General features: G+C 36.9%; 1 protein-coding gene across 1 annotated transcript in view; it reads right to left on the bottom strand.

Annotated features, from left to right (window-relative positions):
* Window positions 1-4,052, bottom strand: part of Nyap2 (neuronal tyrosine-phosphorylated phosphoinositide-3-kinase adaptor 2) — a 273,570-nt gene extending 269,518 nt beyond the window's left edge. The window contains exons 1-2 of the mRNA XM_013519763.1: window positions 3,989-4,052; window positions 3,576-3,660 (exon numbers count right to left, since the gene is read on the bottom strand). Of these exons, the coding sequence (XP_013375217.1) occupies window positions 3,576-3,660; window positions 3,989-4,052 (149 nt within the window). The remainder of the gene's footprint in view (window positions 1-3,575; window positions 3,661-3,988) is intronic.
* Between the last annotated feature and the right edge of the window lie 19,450 nt (window positions 4,053-23,502).

A 23,502-nucleotide genomic window follows, 5' to 3' on the forward strand; every position in this document is an offset into this window, starting at 1 on the left:
TCCTATTGACCACACCCTTCACAAAGATTACTTTGTGTAGTATTGTTACACTTCCCAAATTTGATAATTTCTCTCAACTAAGCCAGAATGCACCACTCTAAACTCCTAGGATTCTAACCATCCTATCCAAACGTTTAACTTTGCATTGAGTTAAACACTATTTTTTTCTTTTGTCCAAAGCCATCACTGTTCTTAGCAATACTGAACGTAGGGCTTAAAGTACATTACTTTTCCTTACAATTGCTTCCACAGATATAAAACTACCCTTTATGTGAACATGTGGAACATAAACTAATTATGTTCAAATGGAACTCAAGGGATATTGTATTTAAAAATTCACTTTTTTTCTTTCTGTAACTACTAAAAGGAATGCAGGAGCTATGACACTCCATGATACTCAATGTTAAAAGTAAAGAAAAAAGGGAATATATATATATGCATATATATAAATATATATGCTCTTAAATTTCATTAAGTAATATATTTATGTAGAATACATTCTTTGTCAACTAAGATATCAATTATCTGCTGTCTCAGTTTACAAAGAATATTTAATCTGGTAGCAACCCTTGTCCAGATTGAGTTCCCTATGACACAAAAGATTTTTGATTAGTAATAGGATGATATTGAAGACAATATGTACAAAGGGATTCATAGAAACATGCAGCATGCCAACTTCTCTCTCATTTATGTTTAATCATTTCACTCCCTCTTGCTTATAATTCAGAACAAATTCCTCCACTAGTGTTATTCCATACATTTTGATATCAACCACTCCAGTTCCAAAAAGCCTGGCTCAGATGGATGTGTATATTAACTTGTCATCCAAAGCTTACAATGGACCTTATACTCTCATTTACCAAAGCAGAGTTCTATATGTTCTAGAATCTTGTGAGTGAACAAGCCCTCCAGTCTTACAGGTGCTAGTTATATTTATCTTGTAAGTGTTGACCCTAAATGCCTTAAGTCAAACTATTCTCCTTCAGAAACTTTGCTTTGCTATGATGTAAAGTTGGTACAACTCTGTTTACGTGTGTATGTGCCACCTATACTGAGTGGTAGAAGAATCAAAAGCTCTGGGTTGGGAGAGAAGTAATGTCTAAGACCGAAGTTCCTTAGGAAGCTTCCTAAATTTTAGCCCATAGTTAACGCTGCCACATAGTCTTACAAGAATGATGAGATATATTTTATTTTGGACTGTTATTATAGTGCTATTGTCATGAACAGGAAGAATGTAACACAGGCAAGAATACACATAAACACTTAACTTTTACTTCATATATATGTTTTCATTCTATTTGCAGCTGGAAAAGTTTTCTAGTCTCCATCCTTTATGTATTTCTCAGGTTTTCCAACAACACTTGTTTTAATGCTGAGATAATCTATTAAAATTTCAGTTAAAATTTAATTTTCCCTCCCACTCCAATCAGTGTGTTCACCCTAAGATAGAGTCATATTTTTCTAAGCAGTATTGATCCAGTAAAAGTTTCCCAGAGCATTTTGCACTCTCATTTATTATTAGTCAGCAGGAAAAACACAATCTTTCACATTCCTCCATGCATTTGACAGATTCAAAAGTACATTGCATGTGAAATGTAATTATCTGTAATTAAACTTCATATATGTATGTTAAAATCATGTGAATTAAGAACTGAAATTTGGTGACTTCACATAGTAGTACCAAATCAGCAAACTAGATAGCCTGGCTATGATCCATAACCCATGTAAACCACAACAAAATTGTTTTTCTTATAAGATCTTACAATCTGTCAAACATTTGTCTCATCCTTCCACTTTGATTACACTTAAAATTGTATCCAAAGCCCCACAAATGATCATGCTCATTTTCCTATCCTCACTGTCATCAAAATGCAGCTGTTCTGCCCAAAATGGGAAATGTTGAAGTTACAACCAAGAAAGCACGCTGAAGGGACTACAAAGACACTGATTGCTTTTTTCTCAGAAAGCAGATTACTTTGCTGTGAGTTTCTCTTCACTCTCTCTCTCCCACAAGTTGGCATAATGGGCATAGATCATTTCTCTGTAGTAGCATAAAAAATCAGATGTCTCCTCCAACTTCCAGATCATCACAGTGCCTCTTGTCAATGGTTTTAAGAGAATGCACATCTCCAGTATCATAAGTGGCTCTACAAAGTGCTAGTGACTCAGGTACTTGTTGGAACCAAGGGCCAGTTGGCTCCAGACGCTTACAAGGCAGTATTTGAAAAGCAGATACAGTCAGTTTAATAAATTGCTGACGGGAGCTACTATACAACCATCTAATTGAACTGAGCCCCCATGACTGATTTATGTATTCCAAACAATAGCCAAGGTTCCTTTTCCTGGAATTTTTATACTTCCTTCTCTAAACTTTCCAGATGCTTCAAGCTCTTAGACTTTGTTTTAGTCCTTCTGAAGTTATAACATTTTTTTGAGGTCTGTTTTCACTAATTTTCTAAATTGTGAATGTTTTCCCCAGAGTTCCTGTCTTTGCTGACTTAGATAGCATATGTTGCACTTTCCATAGGAAAATAAAATCATTTCTGCAGCTATGGCTCACATTTTCCTCTTAATTTGTGCACTTAGCCCTTGGCAATATACAAAAAAATAAGCAAGCAGAGTCTAAATTGTGTAAAATTAGAAGTAGATTTAAATTTCATTCTTTCTCTATATTTAATATTCCATAGTATTTGATTATAAATTCTTGGATGCTAAAATTACTAAGACTATATCCTATAAATTCTTCAGTTAGTTACTCTTATTTTCTAAACATATTTAGAAAAATACATTTCTAAGGTACTTAAGTTTAAAATTTCTCAATCTGAGTGTACAACCTTACTGAATGTAGCAGTTCATCCAAATATGAGATGCCTACATATATTTCTTATAATATTCCCTCATCATTGAAAAATCAGAATGGAAACACTCCAACAAAATAAATACATGTCCCAAGTAAAAATAACTCCACCTGAAGTTCTGTGAAAATGCTGATTATGATGAGCCTAATGAAACCTTCCAGATATTGATTGATGTTAAAATATGTTTCTCAAAGAAGTTTATGTCTGATTAGTCATGAAGAAGCAGTGTTAGCCTTCGTGTATGTCTGGTAGTTTGGCATTTTTTGTGGTACCATGTCTTTTTTTTTCTGAGAATGCAAAATTGGGATCTCACTTGCTGACCCAAATGTGTGAAGAGACTGTCATAAAATATTTATGCTGTGGAATAGTAGATAAATAACTAGCATGCACAACTTGAATGCCAATTAATACCCTGGAAAATATTTTCAATGCTGTTAATAATTTAACATGGCTTATTTTACTAATGAAAACCTAGTTTAACCATTTCCATGGAAATGGAACTCAGTGGGCAGGGAAGCAAAAATAGCCCAAGGCTCCTTCAAGCTCCGGATGCCTTCACTGTAGCTTTATTTCTGATCCACCTAATAAAATATGCAAACTTCAGCCTTAAGTATCTCTAACTATAAAATCCATTCCATTTTATAACCAGACTGCTTGAGCTATGTAGTTCTGGACTCAATTAGCATGCTTAGAGAATCTGAAAAATGAAATACATACCAAAATTTAAGTCCCCAGGGAGAGCTAAGTGCAATAATCAGAAGGTGACTTGTGTCTGCCAGAGCCCTTGCTCGCTCACGCTGGTCTCAGGGCAGTTCTGTAGGAGTAATCCAGCACCATAAGAAATAGACTTGTAGTTCAGCTCAGTTTTTCTTCAATTAAAGTGCATTGTATGAGGATGGGCAAAGTGTCGAATCCCAGATTCTGCATCACTAGGAATCAGAGCATTCTTGAGATTCTTCCTATGAGATAAAATGGCCTTTAAAGTTTGCTAAGAAGATGCAGTGCCAGAAGACAGGTGCTCGCTTCCTTACATCGACATTCAGAGAAAGGAGGGCATAGCTAATGGGTGGGGATGAATACACAGTCCCTCTCCTTCCAGGTCCAGCAGGGAAGAAATTGGACGATTTTACCCACTTTTCCACACAGATGATAACAAGACCCGAAGCAATCACCAGGCTGGCTAAGGTAACTCATTTGATTATATTCTGTGGAGGCAAAAATAAATGAAAACAAAACAAAAATCAGACACGTCCTCTCTAAATGCCTCCTTCCGTCCAAAAAGATGCTCTTTTTCCTTGTCACTTACGTACAGAAGGTTTAAAGCAGCCTAGCTTGTGGCATCGTCCCTCCCCCGTGACAACCAGCTCTCTCCCTCTCTCTCTTTCTCATTCTCTCTCGCTCTCCAATCCCTCCCTCCCTTCCCCTGACTCCCTCCCTTCCTGCTTCTCCCTCTCCTCTCCAGCTGCCTTAGTCTGTTGATGCTGCTGCTGATTAATCAGGGATTCTGAAACAAAGAACCTACCTTCTGAAATAAGCAGTAATCTCTCTCTTCTGCTCCTGCAGTTCGTCTGCCTTGAATGGCAAAGCTGCCGGCATCCTAGCACCTTGGATAGTTCCTGCTCCCTAGGCCCATTGGAGAAGGGGGAAGGAGCAACTGAAGAAATGGCCAGGAACCCGAAAGCAGCACCGTTCTACTTTGGATTTGGGCTCCCTGGGGTCTTCCCTCCTCATTAAAGGCCTCACATCTAGGCAACAGAACCTCTATTTTTTATCCAACTGAGCTGAAGTCTGATCAGTAAATAATAAAATGAAAAGAGGGTAAAGAAATCCCTTCATTTATATCCACTGTAGTACCAGTTTTGTCCTTCTGGAGTAGAAAAATAGAAATCCATAAAGAATGACTCTTCCTACTACAGAGGCTGCTTAAGTGAGAAGCTTTTCACCCCGGGTGAGGCTACTAAAAATGAGCAACAACTTAAAGGGAACATCCGGATCTCAGTTTGATACCCTTATTTGATATCAATTTTGCTTCCACCCTCCCCGCACAGCACAGCCACGCACACAATTACTGCTGACGTACTTCAGGCTGCTGCTTGGGGAAAGAGGGGAGGAGCCTTTTAACCTCATCAAAACAGCTTCATGCCACCTGCTCCCATGGCATGAGAACAAAACTAGCCCTTCTGGAAGGAACATGCACAGCACACACGAACATGGAACAAAGGTCTCGCTCAGAGAGCAGTTTTTAGCAAAAATAATACGTGAAGTAATTACCCCATGTGTGTCACTACCTCCTATAGCCTCCCTGCTGAAATTATTTATTCATTCTCTTTCTCATTTTTCCTGCATTTTCTCCTCAATATCCTACAGAGTTTATATGTATAATTTATGGTATCGGTCACAGCTTGTACATATGTGTGCATATATGTGTCTAAACATACTAAAAATATGTGTGTGTACAGTATATGTGTGGATGTGTATATATGCCTATTAAGTCTTATGTATTTATCTAGCTGGCTTTGCCTAAGTGGAATAGCAAAATGTAAATTTTAAAAATATTTTTATTATATAATATTGTAAAAGTAAGAATGAGCAGTAGGTTTCTGCTCCATTTGGGGGTAAAATACCAATTCTGAGAGTGAAAATGTGCTCCTCATTCAATAGCAACCCCTAGAATTTTTCATCACTTTTTTTGCCAATAAGTCTTATTATAAATGACCTTCACTCACACACTGAGTCTCCCAGTAGGTAAATATCTAGATTCATAAATAATTTCTTAGAGAAATGTGTTCTGTACGTAAAGTGGTTTTTCATGCATCACCTGACCATAAAATTAATAATAAATTTAAGTTCACCTTCGTCATTCTTAAATGCCACCTGAGACTATGCTATGATTTTGTAAAATTTGTTTTTTACCTGTACGATCAAATCATCACATTATATTAATATCAATCTTCTGATTATATAGGTTGTAAAGTGTGTTCTTAAAGTTCATCCCTTACTTCCTGGTTTTTGAACCTTTCCTTTCTGGGTGGAAGAGGATTTCTGTTTAAAGTTAAGAAGTAAGTTCTCTGAACGATTAGAGAGAGGAAAAGAAGTTAGGGTACTATATTTGGGAAAATCAAAAGGCCACATCCTGTCTCTCTCTAATTCTTTCTCTCCTCCCATCTCCAACTCTGCCATCCATCTCTGTCTCTGTCTTTGTCTCACTATCTGTTTTTCTGTCTTAAGGAAGTCCTAAAACCTCAACACATTGCAGGAAATGGCCTCAAATACCACTTACAATCTAGGACAGCCACGACACTGTGATCAAGAAGTTCACTAATGATTCATTATATTTGGTTCTGAAATATTCTCATAAAAGTCGTCTGTCAGCACACAGCCAAAGGTGACAAAGATTCTTTATGGGGAAATGATGTGAAAGACATTTTATGAAGTGGAAATACTTTACCATGCCTGATAATCTTACCAGGTTTGGGCAGTAATAATGTAAATGATAGCTTGAGAAAAGTGTGAAGCTTGTTTTTACATATAAGAAAAGCAATACACAGATAAACAAAATGACTTGCTTCTAGTCGCCTGCTCATCAACTCATTAGGATTAGGACAAAGTTCACCGAGTGAGTGACTCTGCGAGTCCCAGCATCATGGGCCATTATCCCAGTTCTCTCTCAGCTGGACTTGTGCACCAGGGCCTTCCCAACCACGAGGTAAGGCTGAATGATGGGTAGCTGTCCAGTGTAAACAGAATCTGCCATTTTTACCTAAAATTTCCAAAAATAGAGGGGATTTTATCCTGAAAAGAATAGAGGGCACATTTACAATAACAAATAGTCCTTTAAATTGAATATTTACAACTTTAAGAAACTATCATATTGCCTGACAAGCCCGCCTCTTTCTTTCCTGCTTCATCCCCTCTGCCTCCCTCCCTCCATCCCTTTCTTCCTTCCCTCCTTTACTTGCCTGCTTTTCCCCTCTTCTCAGAGAATAGGTCATGGGCATCATTACGTCATGCCTACCTTATCTTCTCAGTCCAGCACTCTTCATTCTAGGCTTCAGCATTTACTAATTGGACAATTTCTCCCCTGGAGATGTATTGCTGTACAGGAGTGTATAGCACCTTTGGGAGTTGGTGTCCAGAACTATTTCTTTAGATCTTATTAAAGGAAACAAAAAAGCACTGTATACTCTTCCAAATGACCTTAGAACCCAACACAAAAGTCTCTTTTACTCATTTCAGTAGTGTCCAGAGTAAAATGCATTGCACAAAATTAAAGTTCAACATCCTTATAATAAGACTAGAGGAATGCAAAGATCCCAAGCACTCAGAAAAGAGATACGTGGAGTTTATTTCTTGTATACTGCTATAAAATGCATAGATTTTTCTGGTATCCATAGACAACTAGTCACTGTGTGCCTCATGACTTGACATATTTTCTAAAGCTCTTAAATCAGGGTGAAGTGGGGCTTTTTGTATTACTCAGATGGAGGAAGTGGATGCTTTTGGGGATAAGCAGGTCCCTTCAGTGAACTCAAACACAGAAGGAAGGCCACAGCCTTGAAAATGTTTCTTATTTTGAAAACTGGCCACATGATAAGGAGTGCTTTCTGTATAAAAGTGATTCAAATAGGAAATGTGAGAATTAACATAGAGCAATCCAGTTACCTAATTTTAAAAAACTTGTTAAAATCCATCAGGAGGGTACTCTCTGAATTCATGTCAATGTATAATAAAGCCTTCCTGAGATTTTCCATGATTATTCACTCTACACTTAGTTTATTGAGGTGACCCCTCTTTTACAATGAACTAGTTGCATTAGTGAAACAGCTGAGCTTCTTCCCATTCAGTCAGGATTTCTGAGTATTCTGGTAACAGCATGAGATGAAAGTCTTGGTAAAATGAGAATCATGTGCACCTCATGAATTTTGCCTAGACCAACAAAGATGTTGGTGGATGTAACACATAAAGGCTAGAGGTCATGGAGCAGCAGAGGCAATATGGGTGCTCTACAATCTAGGGTACGCAGGGATGAACAAAAATAAGATTTATACTTTAATGATGCATACAAAGACTACAGTTATAGTCCCATAGGAGAACACTGGCAAGAAATGGAATATTCTCATTGCAAGAAACTTATGACCAGACACAGATACCTTCTTCATTTTGTTCAACAGATACTTGATAGTGAAGATTTGAGAACTAGTGCAAGTATATTTACCTTTGAAATTGACACAAGCATCACTAGAAAGGGATTGAACTGTCTGTTGAATCAGACACTATCACTCCAAGCAATTCTCTCTTTTCTCTGAATAGATTATATCTACTCAAGCTCTGAATACTAGATCTTTCTTACTCTGGTAGCCTGTTCTAATGTACTACAGTCAAAAGTGGGTGCCTGTTCTCTATATTATAACATTTCCAGTGACTCGCTACAATAAAATTATGAGTTTTTTCCACACTAAATATGTCTGTTATATTTTATATGTGTCTGTGTGACACTTGTTAGAAATGGAATTTTCTCCCTTCTGTTCCCAGCGTCTTGGCATAGGAATGGCACCTCCCCAGTGCTAGAGGTTTGTTGAATTAATGCATTAATTTAGGTCTCAATCCATGGCATGCCCTACACAAGTATAAATTTTAAAGTGCCTACATAATGAACATAAAATACCTTTTTAAAAATAAAATTAGGAACCCAGATTTTAAAATAAAAATTGTCCATCTCAAACCCAAGCACTTGCAAAGGAAAATCCTTTCAAAGGGATTCGATATCTTTTCTACGTGGAGAGTCCAAAGTAACCAGTTTGAAACTGACTATACATCATGATAATTCTATAAGAAGATCTCCTGAACATACAACAGAACAATCTTATTTAGGGCAACAAATAAAAACATTTCAAAATAATGTCTCAGCTCAGAAGTCTATAACAAAAGACCACAGACTGAGTAGCTTAGCCGATTTGGGGTTCTGAAAAGTCCATAATTAAGGTGCTGATAGATCTGGATCCTGATGAAGGCCCACTTCCTGGCTTTCAGGGTGTGCTTTCTGATTATGGATGAGAGTGGGAGAAAGAAAGAGGGAGAGAGCATGGAGAAAAAAGAGAGACAGAGACAGAGAGATAGGGAGAGAAAGAGAGAAATCTGGTTTGTCTCCTGCTTCCTACAAAAGTACTAATCCAATCACAGAGGCCTCAGTTCATTGAACTCCTGTAAAACTAATTACCTGTTCAGTGCCACACCCCAAAATACTCTCACCTTTGGAGAATGGGGTCAGCATATGGGTTTTGAGGGCATGAAAACATTTAGTTCATACAGATATAAAAGAAAATTTAGGAAAAGGGAAGAATTCCTTTTTCTGGAATATGAAGAATCAATTGGATAAGTAATTATTCTTAACTAAGTTCATGATAACTAATATAACTCGAATTTAAATAAAGTTGACATTGATGTAATTTGAAAAGCTAATGGCACATATGCTCTTAACTAAATATTAAAATGTCTTGCAAAGCTACATTGATTTCACTGCACTGTAACACAGAACATAACTATAAATCAATAAAAGAGCTCAGAAAGTCTAAGAAAAGCATATATGAGTATTTAGTACATGTTAAAGACACATATCAATAAATAATGAAATTAAATATGCAGAAAAATGAATATATGTGCACATAAAGACTTCTTTCAAAGGCCTGTTAAATATCCAGAAGTTCCAGGGTATCCAGGGCTCTTTGAGACTGTCTTAGTTTGGGCTGGTATAGCAAAATGTCATTGAATGGCTTAAAGCACAGAAATGTATGAAGTGTGAAGGACAGAAGTCCTTCACAGTACCAAGGATGACAGTCCAAGGTCAGGATGCCAATGGTCAGGTTTAGTGTTGGTTCTCTTCATGGTTCCTTAGTTAGCTGACAGAGACAAGGATGAAGAGGCAAGCTATCTCATTCCTCGTCTCCTAAAAGTACTAATCCCACCATGGGGCTCCATCTTCATGGTTTACCTATTCCCCAAATTATCCATCCCCAAATACCATCACATTGGGGATTGGGATTTCGAATTTGGAAGAACATAAACATGTAGCCTGTAACATCATCTAAGTCGGGACCTGCTATTTAATATATACTTAGGTGATCAGAGCACCTATCAATATTTGAGAAGCACTGCTTTTCCTACGACCATGGAGAGAGCATATATCTGTAAGTTTGAAAATAATAGCCACTAGTTTTATACTGCTATAGGGCATTTTCAATGTTGGTAGTGCAACTGAGGGACCAAATTTTAAATTTTGTTTTATTTCAATGAATTTAAACTGAAAATCCACTTATGAACAATGGCTATCTTCTTGAACATGAAGCTCTGTCTAGACTTTTCAAACATTTATATATAAAATCACTAGCATAGTTTACTGAAATTTTACTATGATCTTGAAGGAGAAATGGTCCATCTAAAGATAGCATCACATTGAGAGATAATTAAGTGAAAACCAAAAAATTGAACACATAAAATGTAAAATATCTAAATTGAAAAGATGATATAGTTAGCGTTTAAATCCAAGCTGAAGAAACATTTGCAGCGTGATGTATGTGAGAGCTAATAATTACATTTTCCTATATTACTAAAAGGGAAAAAAGAAAAAACTCTTATAATGAATCAAAAAGTATTCACCAGACTATTGAGCAAGGATAAACTACAGGAATGGGTCACTCATGAAGCAGCAAATTGAAATGCAAATAAATACAGGAAATGATGTTGAACATTAGCATTAATAAAGTGCAAGTTAAAGCAGTGATAGGTCTTAGCTTCTCGTAATAGTTCCTGCTGTCATACATGAGAAGAAATGGATAGTTGTGTAAATGTATTCAGCTAATATGTAGAAATCTAATAATGTCTGAATTTTTTAACATACTCAGGCTTGGAAATATCAATTCTAGTTTAGGGGCCACATTAAGTGTGCAAAAGTATGTGTTTGACACTCTTTACTTTTTATACTAGAAAAAAGCCTGAGGTCTTTGTACTTATGCAAAAATAGGAGGTTGGGAAACTGTTCTGCAGCTATTAATCAGAGAAATCCAGATCCCTTTATGAGAATGTGGACGCTGGAAGGCGGGCAGAGTGCTTGCTGAGGAGCTGCCAGGCTTGCGTGCTGCTTACCTCATCGCTAACTGTAGGACAGCAGGAAAATGTAAATCCTCTCCCTGCCTCCATTTATTGATCTGAAAAATGACAATAATAATAATTTATCCAAGCTCATAAATTTGTTCTGAAGGTTAAATGAGTCATTCTATGCAAAAATTCATGTTAAAAAAACTGTCTAGCAGTCAGTGAGTATCAATAAATGCTAGCTCTTCTCTGTAATAGATGTAATAACAGTAACAGGAAGAACCACTGGAAAAGATAATGCACAGCAAATACTCCTTTTCCTACCCCCCCCCCATCGGTTCATGTTATCAAACAGTGCAAATAAATATATTGTTCTTCCTTCATCATCCCGCTTGGAAACTACTCCACCTAATTGTCATGACATTAGACTCTTTAACTTTTTCCCCTATGTCAAAGACCTTTCCTTGATCTCCTTTGCTGACTTTCTCCTCTGAGTTCCAAATGTCTGAATGGTCCAGATCACAGGCCCGGCCCTTTACCCTTCTTCCAAACTTTCTTCCTGATATTTCAGTCTAGAAAAATAAAGCAAACTCCTTCACTCCTGATCACATCAACAGACTAATGTCTTTGCAAATCACCATTGTTATTATCACCATTTGTTATTGTCTAATTTAAACACACACACACATATATCTACCCACTTATATTGAACATATATTTCATTATCATCTTAATTTTATTGGTTTCTTCTTACAAGGATGCAAACCACATAAGAATAGATACCTTGTATGTGCTTTTTCATTTTTGCATCCTAGCATATATATCAGTGGCTTATAAATAGAACATACTGAATTAAAGTTTATCAAATGATTGAACTATATAGAAAGAACTTAATGTGATAATGAACAAATGTAACAGAAATTATGTATAAACATAAAATTCATAGTAATAAAAATAGTAAACACATGAATAATGTTTACTACATGCTCTATTTATATAAACTGCAACATTTAATCGCCACACCAATCTCATGAGATAGGAGCTCTAATTCTTCTAATTCTACAGATTAGAATATTGAAGAAAGCACAGTTAAAGTGCTTTATCTATAGCCATACAACTATTATATTCAGAGGAAAATATCTAGACAAACACCATCTAGGCAGTGGAATTTTTCTAATTGTTTCAAAAAATATGTATATGTTGCTGAACTTTTTCCCAATAGGAGTATACTACTTTTATAACAAGTTTATATAGTAATTTTGGGAGAAATGTAAAATTCTATCTTTACAAGATTCCCTTTGGAACCTATGTATTTCCATTTATTCTTTAAAAATGAGACATTTGGGTCAGGGGGATTTATGGAATGGAAATGTTGCCATTGCATTACTGAGCTGGTAATAGCTGCAGTAAAGAGATAAAAATTCAAAAGTAGGTATGAGCATAGTAGTCATATAGGATCTGGAAGAAAGTTATAAAAAGAGAGCCAATTGCAGGTGGAAACACAACATTTCTAATGAAAATATTTTAAAAGTGTTTAGGCAACTATGGTCCCCAGGTGGGGCGCAGGTTGGTTGTGTGTGACTGCTATGCTTGGTCCTGAGCCAGGTGTTGCCTACGGTTAGTCTCTGTCATGTCCAATGCTACAGACTGTCTTGCCTGAATGAGGACAGTATAGTCTTATTCAGGCTCACTCAGAATTAATGAGTATTTGAAAATAATCATCAGTAATTAGAAAGAACAGTGCAAGAAACAAATGAATGCTGGAGCTTACAATATATTCTGCGCCTAGCCTATTTCCTTACCTTATTTAGTTAATCAAATTGGAGTTATCTAAGAGAATGTTAAGGTAGATGAAGAAGACTGGGGAAATTCACCACTTAAGTGAGGTAGGAGAGCCTGTTGTGGCATCAACACCATAATCAACAAAAACAAGCTAACAAAAAGTACAAGGCTATCATTGCTGTATGAACCAACATTCTTCTGACTCTGGATTAGTTATGACTTAAATTTTAAAATGTTCTTAGAGAGAGTTTTGATTTAATTGTGCCCCCTCCAACCTTTCTCCTGAAGGTCTACCTTCCCTATCACTTTCATTCTTCCCAGCTGGTCCTAAAGTTGGATTCACCTGGATGTTATAACTCAACTCCTAGTCATTAGTTGTGCCATCCTAAAAAAATATTTTAACTTCCTGGTGGTTCAGACTTCGTTCTTTTATTTTTTTTAAATTTAAAAGAGAAAACAGAAACAAAATAACATAAACAAAGACATAAACAAATCAACATAAAAAGAATGAAATGATACAGAATTTCAAAACAAGGTGATAGGAAATTGACAACGGTTGTTGTATTACATATTGTTGTCTTCAAAGTTGTTGCTCAGATAACCAGATATAAGCATGTAAGAGTGATCAAACAATTAAACATTAACTGCTTGGTTCAGCCTTATTTCTAATCCCTGAACACATTGTTTTGTGATCGAGGTATTTCAGACCATAGCAAAGGGGACCATGCCGGGTGTTGTGGACACATGTGGACAGGCATCCCAGTGCTATTTTATGCAGGTGACCCATAAGCCCCAGGACAAGCCGCTTTCATACATCGTTACCCCATGGGAACCACAATAATTTTTGGAATTCTGTTCTTTTCCTCACTTAAGTTCTGTCTTTGCCAGAGGGTTATTAAAAACTCACCCCAAACAATTTGTGTTCATATAAAAGTGAGTTCTACCTTTTAAATTGTCAACTATTTTAATAATTTTTGTACTTGTAAATATACCTCTAGCAAGCAAAGCAAAATTTGTATTTATAATCTCCTCCTTATTCTGGTCAATGCTATGTAAGTACCTAGTATGCTACACTTATCAAATGATAGACATAACACCGAGGTAATCCAGTTTATTAGCGATCATAATGAAAACTATACTTTTGAAAATTTTCTCCCATTTCAGTTTTTTTCTTCTTTTTATGTCTGAGATAAATGAATATGGAACAGAATTTCAAGCAATCAGGATATACAGAGAAGCCATGTCTTGGGAAATGAAATATACTACCTTTAGAAAAACATTAAGGATGAAAGCAAATTGACTGCTTTCCAAGCTTAGACAGTATTTGACCCAAAGTTTCAGAGACTAGAAATAAACATGGAAGGATGTACAGAGCGTCACGACAAGCACACAAAATCACTGGAAGCGAGGACATGCGTAGAGCTAACTCTGAAAGTGGAACAGTGTCTCAAGACTTAGATATCCAATGACTGCCTCCTCGAGAAACTACAACTAGTAGATGGACAGTAAATTCCACCTACTGAAAAGTGTGCATAAGTTATATAACAGAGAAACAGACCTCCCCTCCCTTCCTCTCCTTCTTTCTTCTCCTTTCTTCTTCCTTCTCTTCCTCCCTCTTCTCCTCCTCCTTGTCTTCCTCCCCCTCCTCCCCCTTCTTCTAACTAATACATTTCAAACCATGACTATCAAGCTCCATATTAAAGAATTTAAATGGTACAGGCATGAAATAAACATGAATTCAAACCTGTTTTTGTGAATGAATTACACCTGGGCATCCACTGGAACTCTTTTGAGTTGAGTGCAAAGACCACAGTAATCAGAAGAGGGGAGCTTCTCAATCTATTCATTTTACAGTTTAGATGACAGCTTGTTTTAACCTACAGATCTCTGTTCCACTTTCACATATATGTGATGTTTGGATGAGTCATTTCAATAAACCTGTGTTTCTATTCCTGATAATAAGATAGAAGCTATAAATTACCTTTCCTAAACAAACAAGCTACTATCTCATCAAAATTACAAGATTACTATTACAAGAAAACCATATGGCATTGAACCACAAACATAAAGCAGATATCTAAAATTAAATTTTAATATCTTTATATGTAAAGAAAATAAGCACAGAAGAAACTGTGACCTGTGAAGACCTTTGGTGGTGAATCTGTGGCCAGGACCTAGTGTTCTGGCTCTATTTGGAGGCAGCTGGAGATAGCTGAAGCTAGGGCAGATGCGATGAAATTTCTAGCTCTTCATCTAGGAAGGAGTGTTTAGTGCTCAGTATGTTTCTAGGTGTAGGTACCTAGGGCATCATGTGGCTCACAGTTTACGGCAAAGTGTACATAACTGTTATGAGATGAAAAACTTTTCATCTACCTCTGCTTCTCCTGAATTCCTGTTTGCTGACATAATATCATGAATTATTTTCAGCTCCCTATGACCTGATTCAAAAGTGGAGTCACAAAATCAGAAGGATATCAAAGCATACCTTTGAAAACACTGAAGTTCAATAAACTTAAATGCAATGTGTAAAAATGGAAATACAGAGATAGATGACAGACAAACACACATACATGCTCAAAATCAACGCACTCTATAATTCTAAATGCCACCAGTTTAAATACAAATGGGAATATTAATGGGGTTTAAAAAATTAGTTTGCAGTAAGTATTTAAATTTTTATTTTATTATATTGAATTAGCATGGAGAAAGTAATATAACTGTGTCATTAACAGATAGGGAATAAATGTCCAGTGTCCTTATAATTGATTTCAGTGCCAGGTTTATTTTGAATGAACACTTTTATAAATATTCAGCATTATCTGTAATTATTAATTTTATGAGAAAACATGCAAATATCAGTTTAATATAATAAGACAAAAACAAAAATAGCATATTAAATGCAACTAGCCTATTTGAATTTGGGGATCTTTGTGAAATGCTCAGTGATATTAAGCATTTACACTTTCAAAAGGAATATATATGATGATATCATTTAAAAGTTACTTACAAGTAATTACGGAATTTTGAACTTGTTTTATAACCATTTTAATTAGTGATATATGGAATATATGTGCTCTAAGAAATGCATTTATATCTTATAAGTTATATTTTATGCCCTTGAAAGCCAGCAGCATTCTCTGTATACTTAGGTCCTACAAATGAAATTTTTGAGCAATAACTATATACAACTAATAATTTAAACAGTCACATGAAATACTTGATTCAAATAGCTTTGCTACTCCAAGTATGTATATACAACATAGCCAAAATGCATTTGTGTCTTCCTATAGAGGTAAACATAGAGAGGAAGAAAATAATTTGCTTCTCAATGTTCAGTGAATTCTCATTACTTTTTACCTCATGTCACATTGAAGGTCTCAGAAGTTTTCCACTCTGTCATGGAACAAACGGACTACTCCATAGAAATATGGAGCCTACTATTTTTGTTGTATTTTGTTTTATTATTTAGACTTCTTGATTAGGATAGAAACTAGATTAAAATTAACTTGAAAGAGGGACAGAGTTATGGAAAAAATACTGTAATAGATTCCTTTTATCACAGAAGGTCTGGTACGGATGGACTTCAAAATCTCAAAGACAGCTCAGACACAGATTTAAATTCAGAGCCTGAATACCAAAAGAAAGGTCTGTCTGTCTCTCTATCTCTGTCTCTTCCCTCTCTGCAGTCCTCCCCTCTGTTTTCACCTCCCTACCCTTTGCTTTCCTGCACCTTAGCTTGCTCGTCCTTAAATAAAAACTGGGTTTCTTTACATGGCGTCAGATGTGACTCTCAGAAGCTCTCAAGAGACCTACCTCACTGTCCTTACCATAGACAGAAATTGTCCATTTGTGAAGTTTCAGGAAAGAAGAGGGAAAGCATAACCTAAAAGATGCATGAATCATACTGCTGAAATCTTACCAGTCAGAATTTAGACTCAGGGCCAAACTTAGCTACAAGAAAAACTTTAAAAGTTGCCTTAACCAGGGCGGACATGTCCACATAAAATTTAAGAACTCTCTTAAACGAACAAGAACCCTGTGAATGTGGAGGGACAACTCACGCTCAGCAAAGAGAACTGGTAAGAATACAACAACTGTAGTATTGAGCCATCTACAGAACTTGAGTAGACGAAAGGAACAAAGGAGTGGTTCCCTAAAGAAAAGAAGAGACTTTATAAGACATCATTTTGAAAATTCCAAGTTGCTGCTACAAATTAGGCTTATACTTTCAAATTCTTTTTCAAGATTTAGTTAGCTGGCTAATTAAAATTAAGACTAAACCAGTTTTGCTTTGACTTTTTCCCATTGTACTATGGTAGTTTCACTTAAAAGGTTAATGAATGTGTTTGTCAGAGAATCCAACAACATTTTCTACTTTCAGGCAGGCTATTGTTTCCTTAATAATAACATGCAAATTTCTGAAAACTTCTGATGAACGGATTAAAAATAATGTGCTACTTCCTGCAACTACTCACTGGGTGAAAAGTAGGACATTAGAAAAATAGAATAATTCTCTGCAGTAAATGCTAAATTATACTCTAGTGAAATGGCACTGACCACCTCTTCCTCAGTACCTGTTTATGACCTGGGACAACTCAGTGAGTCATTAGAGATGACCTATTCCTTTTTCAATTGCCTGCCTCATGCTATACAAAAAGCAGAAATAATCAAACCTCTTCCAGGTATCCACATCAGAGACATCTGCAAAATACTTGTCAGCATAGGTCCATCTCTGAGATGACGCCCAAAATGTTTTCTAATGCTGCTGTTTCTATCACATCTACCTAAATATCTTTCACATTTTAAAGCTGATGAGTAATCCTTTACATCACCTCCTGCCAAAATATCCATTGTATATTTTAACTGGAAGAGCATGTCTGCTACATAGCTAAATTAGAAGCATGGGTATTTTTAGTGCTTGGTGAAAAGACTTACATAAAGAGCAACTCTATTCACCCTATTGGGATCTTCTTATGTAAAAGGCCTGGCATGAGTATAAGGTATTATTATGACTATAAAAGCTCCTCACTCTGTAATCATAGGAAAGGCAGCACTATGGAGAAATACCACGTAGTTGCATGGCAACTGAATCCTGGTGGAGTTAGTTACCACGCAAAGGAGATTTTATGAGAGCATCAAGCAGCCCAGCCAAAGACTTCCCAGGCCACATGCAGGTAAACACCCACCTGTTGCCTGAGGATTTGTTCCCCTGGTAATTGGCTGGAATTGAAGATGAAGGTGTGGTTTTGCTTCCCTGTGCAGAACCTGAATGACAGTTAGGGATGCTTTGTTTGACAAATCCCTAGCTCCTTATCTCATTGTGTAAAAATGAAAAGCCATGCACATCATAAAGTGTCAGAAACAAAGGGAAATCCACTGCTAAATCCAGATGATTCCAAAATATAATTGTACTCGATTAATCTCTAAAATGAGTACAATATCTTAATGTCTTTTCTTGCTAAGAAAAAAAACAGAAAACATAAAAAATGTAGATACTTTGTATTGAGTAATTGTTACTCATTTCCTGGTACTATTCCTCCTCTGTTTTATAGTTAATATAATTTATGCACGCTTTGAGAAGTACTCTTCCTTCACTGTCAATCCATGTGATTTAGGTAGAGCTGAACCCAACCTGCTTCAGGGACGGGCGGTGATCCAGATATAGTGAATGAGCATATTTCTTTTCTCTGGTAACACTGAGGCTGTTTCAGGCTTAAGTATATGACAAAACCAGGAAAATGAGATTACTTCTGGAGCTTCTTCTGGAACTCAAGAGGAAGGGATCTGTCAGTTTCCTGAAAGGCTGGCTGACTCTGCTGAACTGCCCATGGGAATGCAGGTATTCACCTGCCTCCTGGGGACATAACTTATCCAGGGGGAAAACAAAGCAAAGGGCCCAAAACTAGGAAATACAGGAAATACTTCTACCTTTTAAATTTAAACTTCTTTGAATTTGCAGTGAGAGTATTCTCTACCAATGTTCATTGTAGGCCTGGGTTTTAGAACGTATGTGAGATGTGACCAAAATACACTGTGGATATTGAAATCTAAACAGTTTGCTACAGTAAAAGACACATTACCACTATTTCCTTCCGAAATGCTCCCTTTCAGTTAAAGCACACTTAGTCTGTCTTTCCACTTTCTGAAGCATTTTTAAATGTCTTCCTTTGTGTCTTTACAAAATATGGTCAAAAATATGATGACTAGCCCTGCCAAGTACCATCCAAAGGAAAGGCTGGTTCATAAAAACATTACAGTGTGTCCTCACCCACATTATACATGGACCTGGCACTGGTGTGACTTTTGGATCTTGCCCAAATTCAAAGTGTCCATGAAAGTTCAACATTTTGAATCAATTCAGGACATCAAGGCAACCACAACAGAGCCACTAAAGACACAAAAGTAGAGCAAGAAAGATGTAATGAATGTGTTCAAAGCAAGGAAGGTTTTCAGCAGAACTAACGGCAATGGCTCTGTAATACACTTCTTAGATTTAAACACTGACCACATTTTTCTATCACACCTCATATATATACGGTCTGTGGCAGTAACTAGCCACATGACCTAGGGCAGGTTACCTGTCTTCGCTCAGATGCTGTTTCCTGTTTATAAAATGAATAGAACCGCAGGAGAGTTGACCAGATGTATGAGGTAGATATGCAGAGATAAGGGACTTTTAAGGGCATAAGCCTAAATCCTCCCAGAATGCATGGTTGGAGATTAAAATATAGCCCACAGGGTCACAGAGCCAAGTAGGTTCAAAATAGCAAACTTTAAGAAATAAATGCTACTGGCCCTCATCCTTCCCACACTCCCACTTATGACTTAGATCTGCCCTCAGGTCAGTCATGTAACAGACCACTCTGATGTTACCTTGACCTTCCCCTGTCCACTAAATGAATTCTTGCACAGAATCCTGCTTTTTCTCCTTTATCCTTGCTTCCTGGCTCTACCAATTAAAAGTCACAGAAGCTTCAGTTCAGGCTGGTATTTATAAGACTCACTGACTTTGAGGGGTCTTGGTTAAGGGCTGCTCCTCTGAGCCTTCTTGGAGTTTGAATCAGACATTTACAATGAGTAATTGCTCATCCTTTGTGCCATGCCGTGGTCATGAACTGTGACACATAATAATGGTACCTTAACACATAGTTGGATTGGTGTCCCATGAGACAATATATGTGAGTAACTTATTCAAGTGTTTGGGGTAAAAGTTAAATTCAGCAAATGTGATTTATTATATGTTAAAGATTTTTAGAGAACTCTGTATGAAATAAATGGGATATAAACATGCTGAGAACATGACTTATTCAAGGATACCCTCAATCCTTTGTAGTCTACTCTCTCAGCCATGAGTTCTTTAGCTTTATTTAACCTAAGAAGGACTCATGTCCTTTTAATACGTTTGGAAGATTGGCTATCAGACCAACTTCTTTGGAGCACAGTCAGAAGGCAGTGAGGACCACAAATTAGTATTTGTGGGATCTTAGAACACCTCTGAGTGACCTTGCTCCCCCTTTTTTCCCATAAACCAAACCTCTCTTTCCTATTCTCTGGAATAATTGACATGATCTTAGGTCTTCTGGGTCAGCCTAGGAAGTCTGCTTAAAACTTCTTTCTCCGCCCTGTAAAATTTTCCTGTAGTAAAACCCAAGGGATACAGTGATATATGCTTGGGAAGTGTGTAAGATAAGATGAATAAGTATAAAAAGCACACAGTTCAAATTACTGTCTCATTATAAATAGCTAATATTCATGCGATTATCACAGAAGTCAATCTGCTGAGAAGTCCTCAAACTTTCTCAGTGTATGGAGCTTTTGTTATTGCAATCACATATTCGTGGAGCATATTGGACAAACAATACACCTAAATAGCTACTTATACTTTAACAGCTCAGGAGCAATTTGAAAACTGACACATGAATGTCGCAAAATGTTTTGTTTCATTTTGAAATAGTCTCAATAAGTAAAGCGTTGTGTGCAAATCCTACGCATAGCACAATTTCCTAAAATTTCAAAGTAGTTTGACCACTGCTTAACTCACTTCCTGTTTCTTGTAGATTTTTGCATAAGACATGCATTTTATTACCACCTTTGCCAAACCCCAGCTTCACAAAAATATGACAACATCAAAAGCAACATAGCACAATCTCATATTGAGACTATCAAGAAACTAGCATTTGTGATGTCCATTTTCCTTGAAAACTCAAATTTTCCCTGCAGAGTTTACTGCAGTGTGAAGGGGCATCTCAGCACGGTTTGGAAACTATGTTGCCAAACCATTCCTAATTTGTGCTACTTTTACAACACTATCACAAGGACAGGGAATATAATGAAGTTTTTAAAATGAGGAAACTAGATTTTTAAATGTATTATTCGTCTAAAATTTAGCTCTAACATGGAAAGACATTTTAATCAGGGTCTCCAAAGACTGTATATTCAACCACTCCTCTCCAATGAATAAAGTAAGAGAAAATGTATTTGTATTTTATACAATTTTGTTAATTTCATTCTTTAAGTGATTCAATAATTTGCAAACTCTTCAATTAGCAAGAGCTTTGTACTCATTATTAAGCCTGGGGCTGACAATCCAGAGTATGATCTCAGAAAGCAATTGGGCCAAATAAGGGCAATAAAATCAATAAATATGTGTCCTATGATTTTCCCTAGGGCACCTCATAGGGGCACAAAACTATATGGGATCATCATAAAAAGATTCATGAAGTATCTGAAGCTTGAGGAGAACCCTAGATGATAAAGAGTTATCATATAATTATATAATCAAATTGACTATTCATAAACTGATGTCTCTGGCCAAAGTATTAAAGAGACAAAGGAACATATTTGCCAAAGACCTTAGAATGTCTGATGAAAAGGCAGCACCATAGTTAGGGAGACAGAGGGGGAAGTATATGTAGACATAGACTTGAAAAAAAAGGTAGGGGTCATACTATTGGCATCTTTCTGAAATAGCATTTTCTTAAAGAGTGGAGTAGTATTTCCCAAAAGAGTGACAATGATACTCATTATGGCTTGTATCTAGCTGTCCCCCCAAAGTTTCATGTTGTCAGATGTGGAGCTTTTCGGAGGTGGTCTGTTCTAAGGTGTACAATGTTGTCATTAAATTTTTGAGATGCTGAGATTGAGGATATGTGATTAGAAATTATTCCACTGATTGGTTAACCATAGCTCTGGAGGTGAATAAGGAGAAGACCCACCCTGGGTGTGGATGGCACTGCCCAAAAGGCAGGTAGCCTGATAGGGATAAAATGGGGAGGCTTCTGCCTCACTGCTTGCTGCTGCTTCTGCGGCTGCTTACTGCTACTTCACTGCTTTTCTGCCTTCTGCCTGCCCTGCTTTCCCATGAACTATTTCTCTTTTGGAATGCCCCTCTGCTCTGCCACCTTGCCTTGGAGCCAAATGACTACAGACTGAAACCTCTGCAAACTGTGAGCCAAAATAAACCTTCCCTCCTTTAACTGAGAGTTAGGGTATTTATTTTCTCAGCAATGAGAAAAGTAACTAAAGTAATACCGGAAAGATGAAAGATGATTCTTAATAAAAGGGCCTCTTTATGGTTTATATCCAACCCCCCTAGAATCTCATAAATTCAGAAATGAGGCTTTTGAAGTTAATTGGATCATGGAGCTGATAGACCCATTGGTGGATTAATCCATTGTAGATGTCATTGCTGACTGTGCTGTTAGGAGGTGTTGCCACATTGGAGGTGGTCATTAAGGTATGAGTTGGAAGAGTATATTTTTGTCTCTGGCTCATTTTGTCTGTCTGTCTGTGTGTCTGTCTGTCTCTGCTTCCTGGCTACTATGGAGAGGGAAACTTTCTTTCATCATGATGTTCTTGCCTTGGACCCAGCTGAACATGGACTTAACAGCCTCAAAATGTGAATCAAATCAAACCTCTCCTCCTTTAAATGGTGGGTGTAAGACACTGCATGTCAGTGAACAGAAAGCTAACTGATCTAGATCTCAAGGTTGTTGGAAAGTTCCTGGAATTTCAAAATGAAAAAAATTAGAAAATCTTTATAATTACCTGTTAGTTAAACAAAGAAAACCAAATATAGATAGCAAAAAATTAGGGGTAATTGAGTGTTTTTATTCCTTGGAAAATAGTGGTCTTCAAGAACCACTGCTGTAGCAAATAAAGGGCTTTGCGTTCTGCTTCACTGCATAAAATGACCCTCCTTGCTTAATCCACTTCAGATCACTCTTTTTATTTAAAAATAAAAGCACATGCTAACTTTGCTTCCTATTTCTCCCTGTTGGGAGGTTAACAGAGATCACAAGTAGATGTAAGAGGTACCCTTTTGATGCAGTTGTTCCCATGACCATGCCTTGCAAAACAGGATTGCAAGTAGCTTCCAGAAAGTTTAGACATAACAATGAGCTTGCAGCCTAAGCAGCTCCTTTCAGTGTTCTGAACAGAAGCCTATGCTACTTCAGTTACAAATTCTGTCAAAAAAGCAGAGCCCAGCAGACAGGGTGGAGCGGAAATAAATATGTATGCCAAAATCTCCTTCAAGGGGAGAACAAGGTTGTCTCTACTGAAGGGTGGAATTGGCTCTGTTACAATTCAAACATACCATAAAAATGCTTAATGATGCGTTTTCACAAGCCTTGCCCATCAAAATCCCCACGTGCCTGATCATACAATTGTAGTGCTAATGGATCAGAGTTTGGAAGGAGATTTATTACCAAATTAATGGGGAAATGTTCACATACCAATAATGCTTATAATAGATTGAGCATTTATAATGTGC

This window comes from Chinchilla lanigera, unplaced genomic scaffold (genome assembly GCF_000276665.1).
Source record: "Chinchilla lanigera isolate Chin_1 unplaced genomic scaffold, ChiLan1.0 scaffold00052, whole genome shotgun sequence".
In the NCBI taxonomy this organism is placed as follows: Eukaryota; Metazoa; Chordata; class Mammalia; order Rodentia; family Chinchillidae; genus Chinchilla; species Chinchilla lanigera.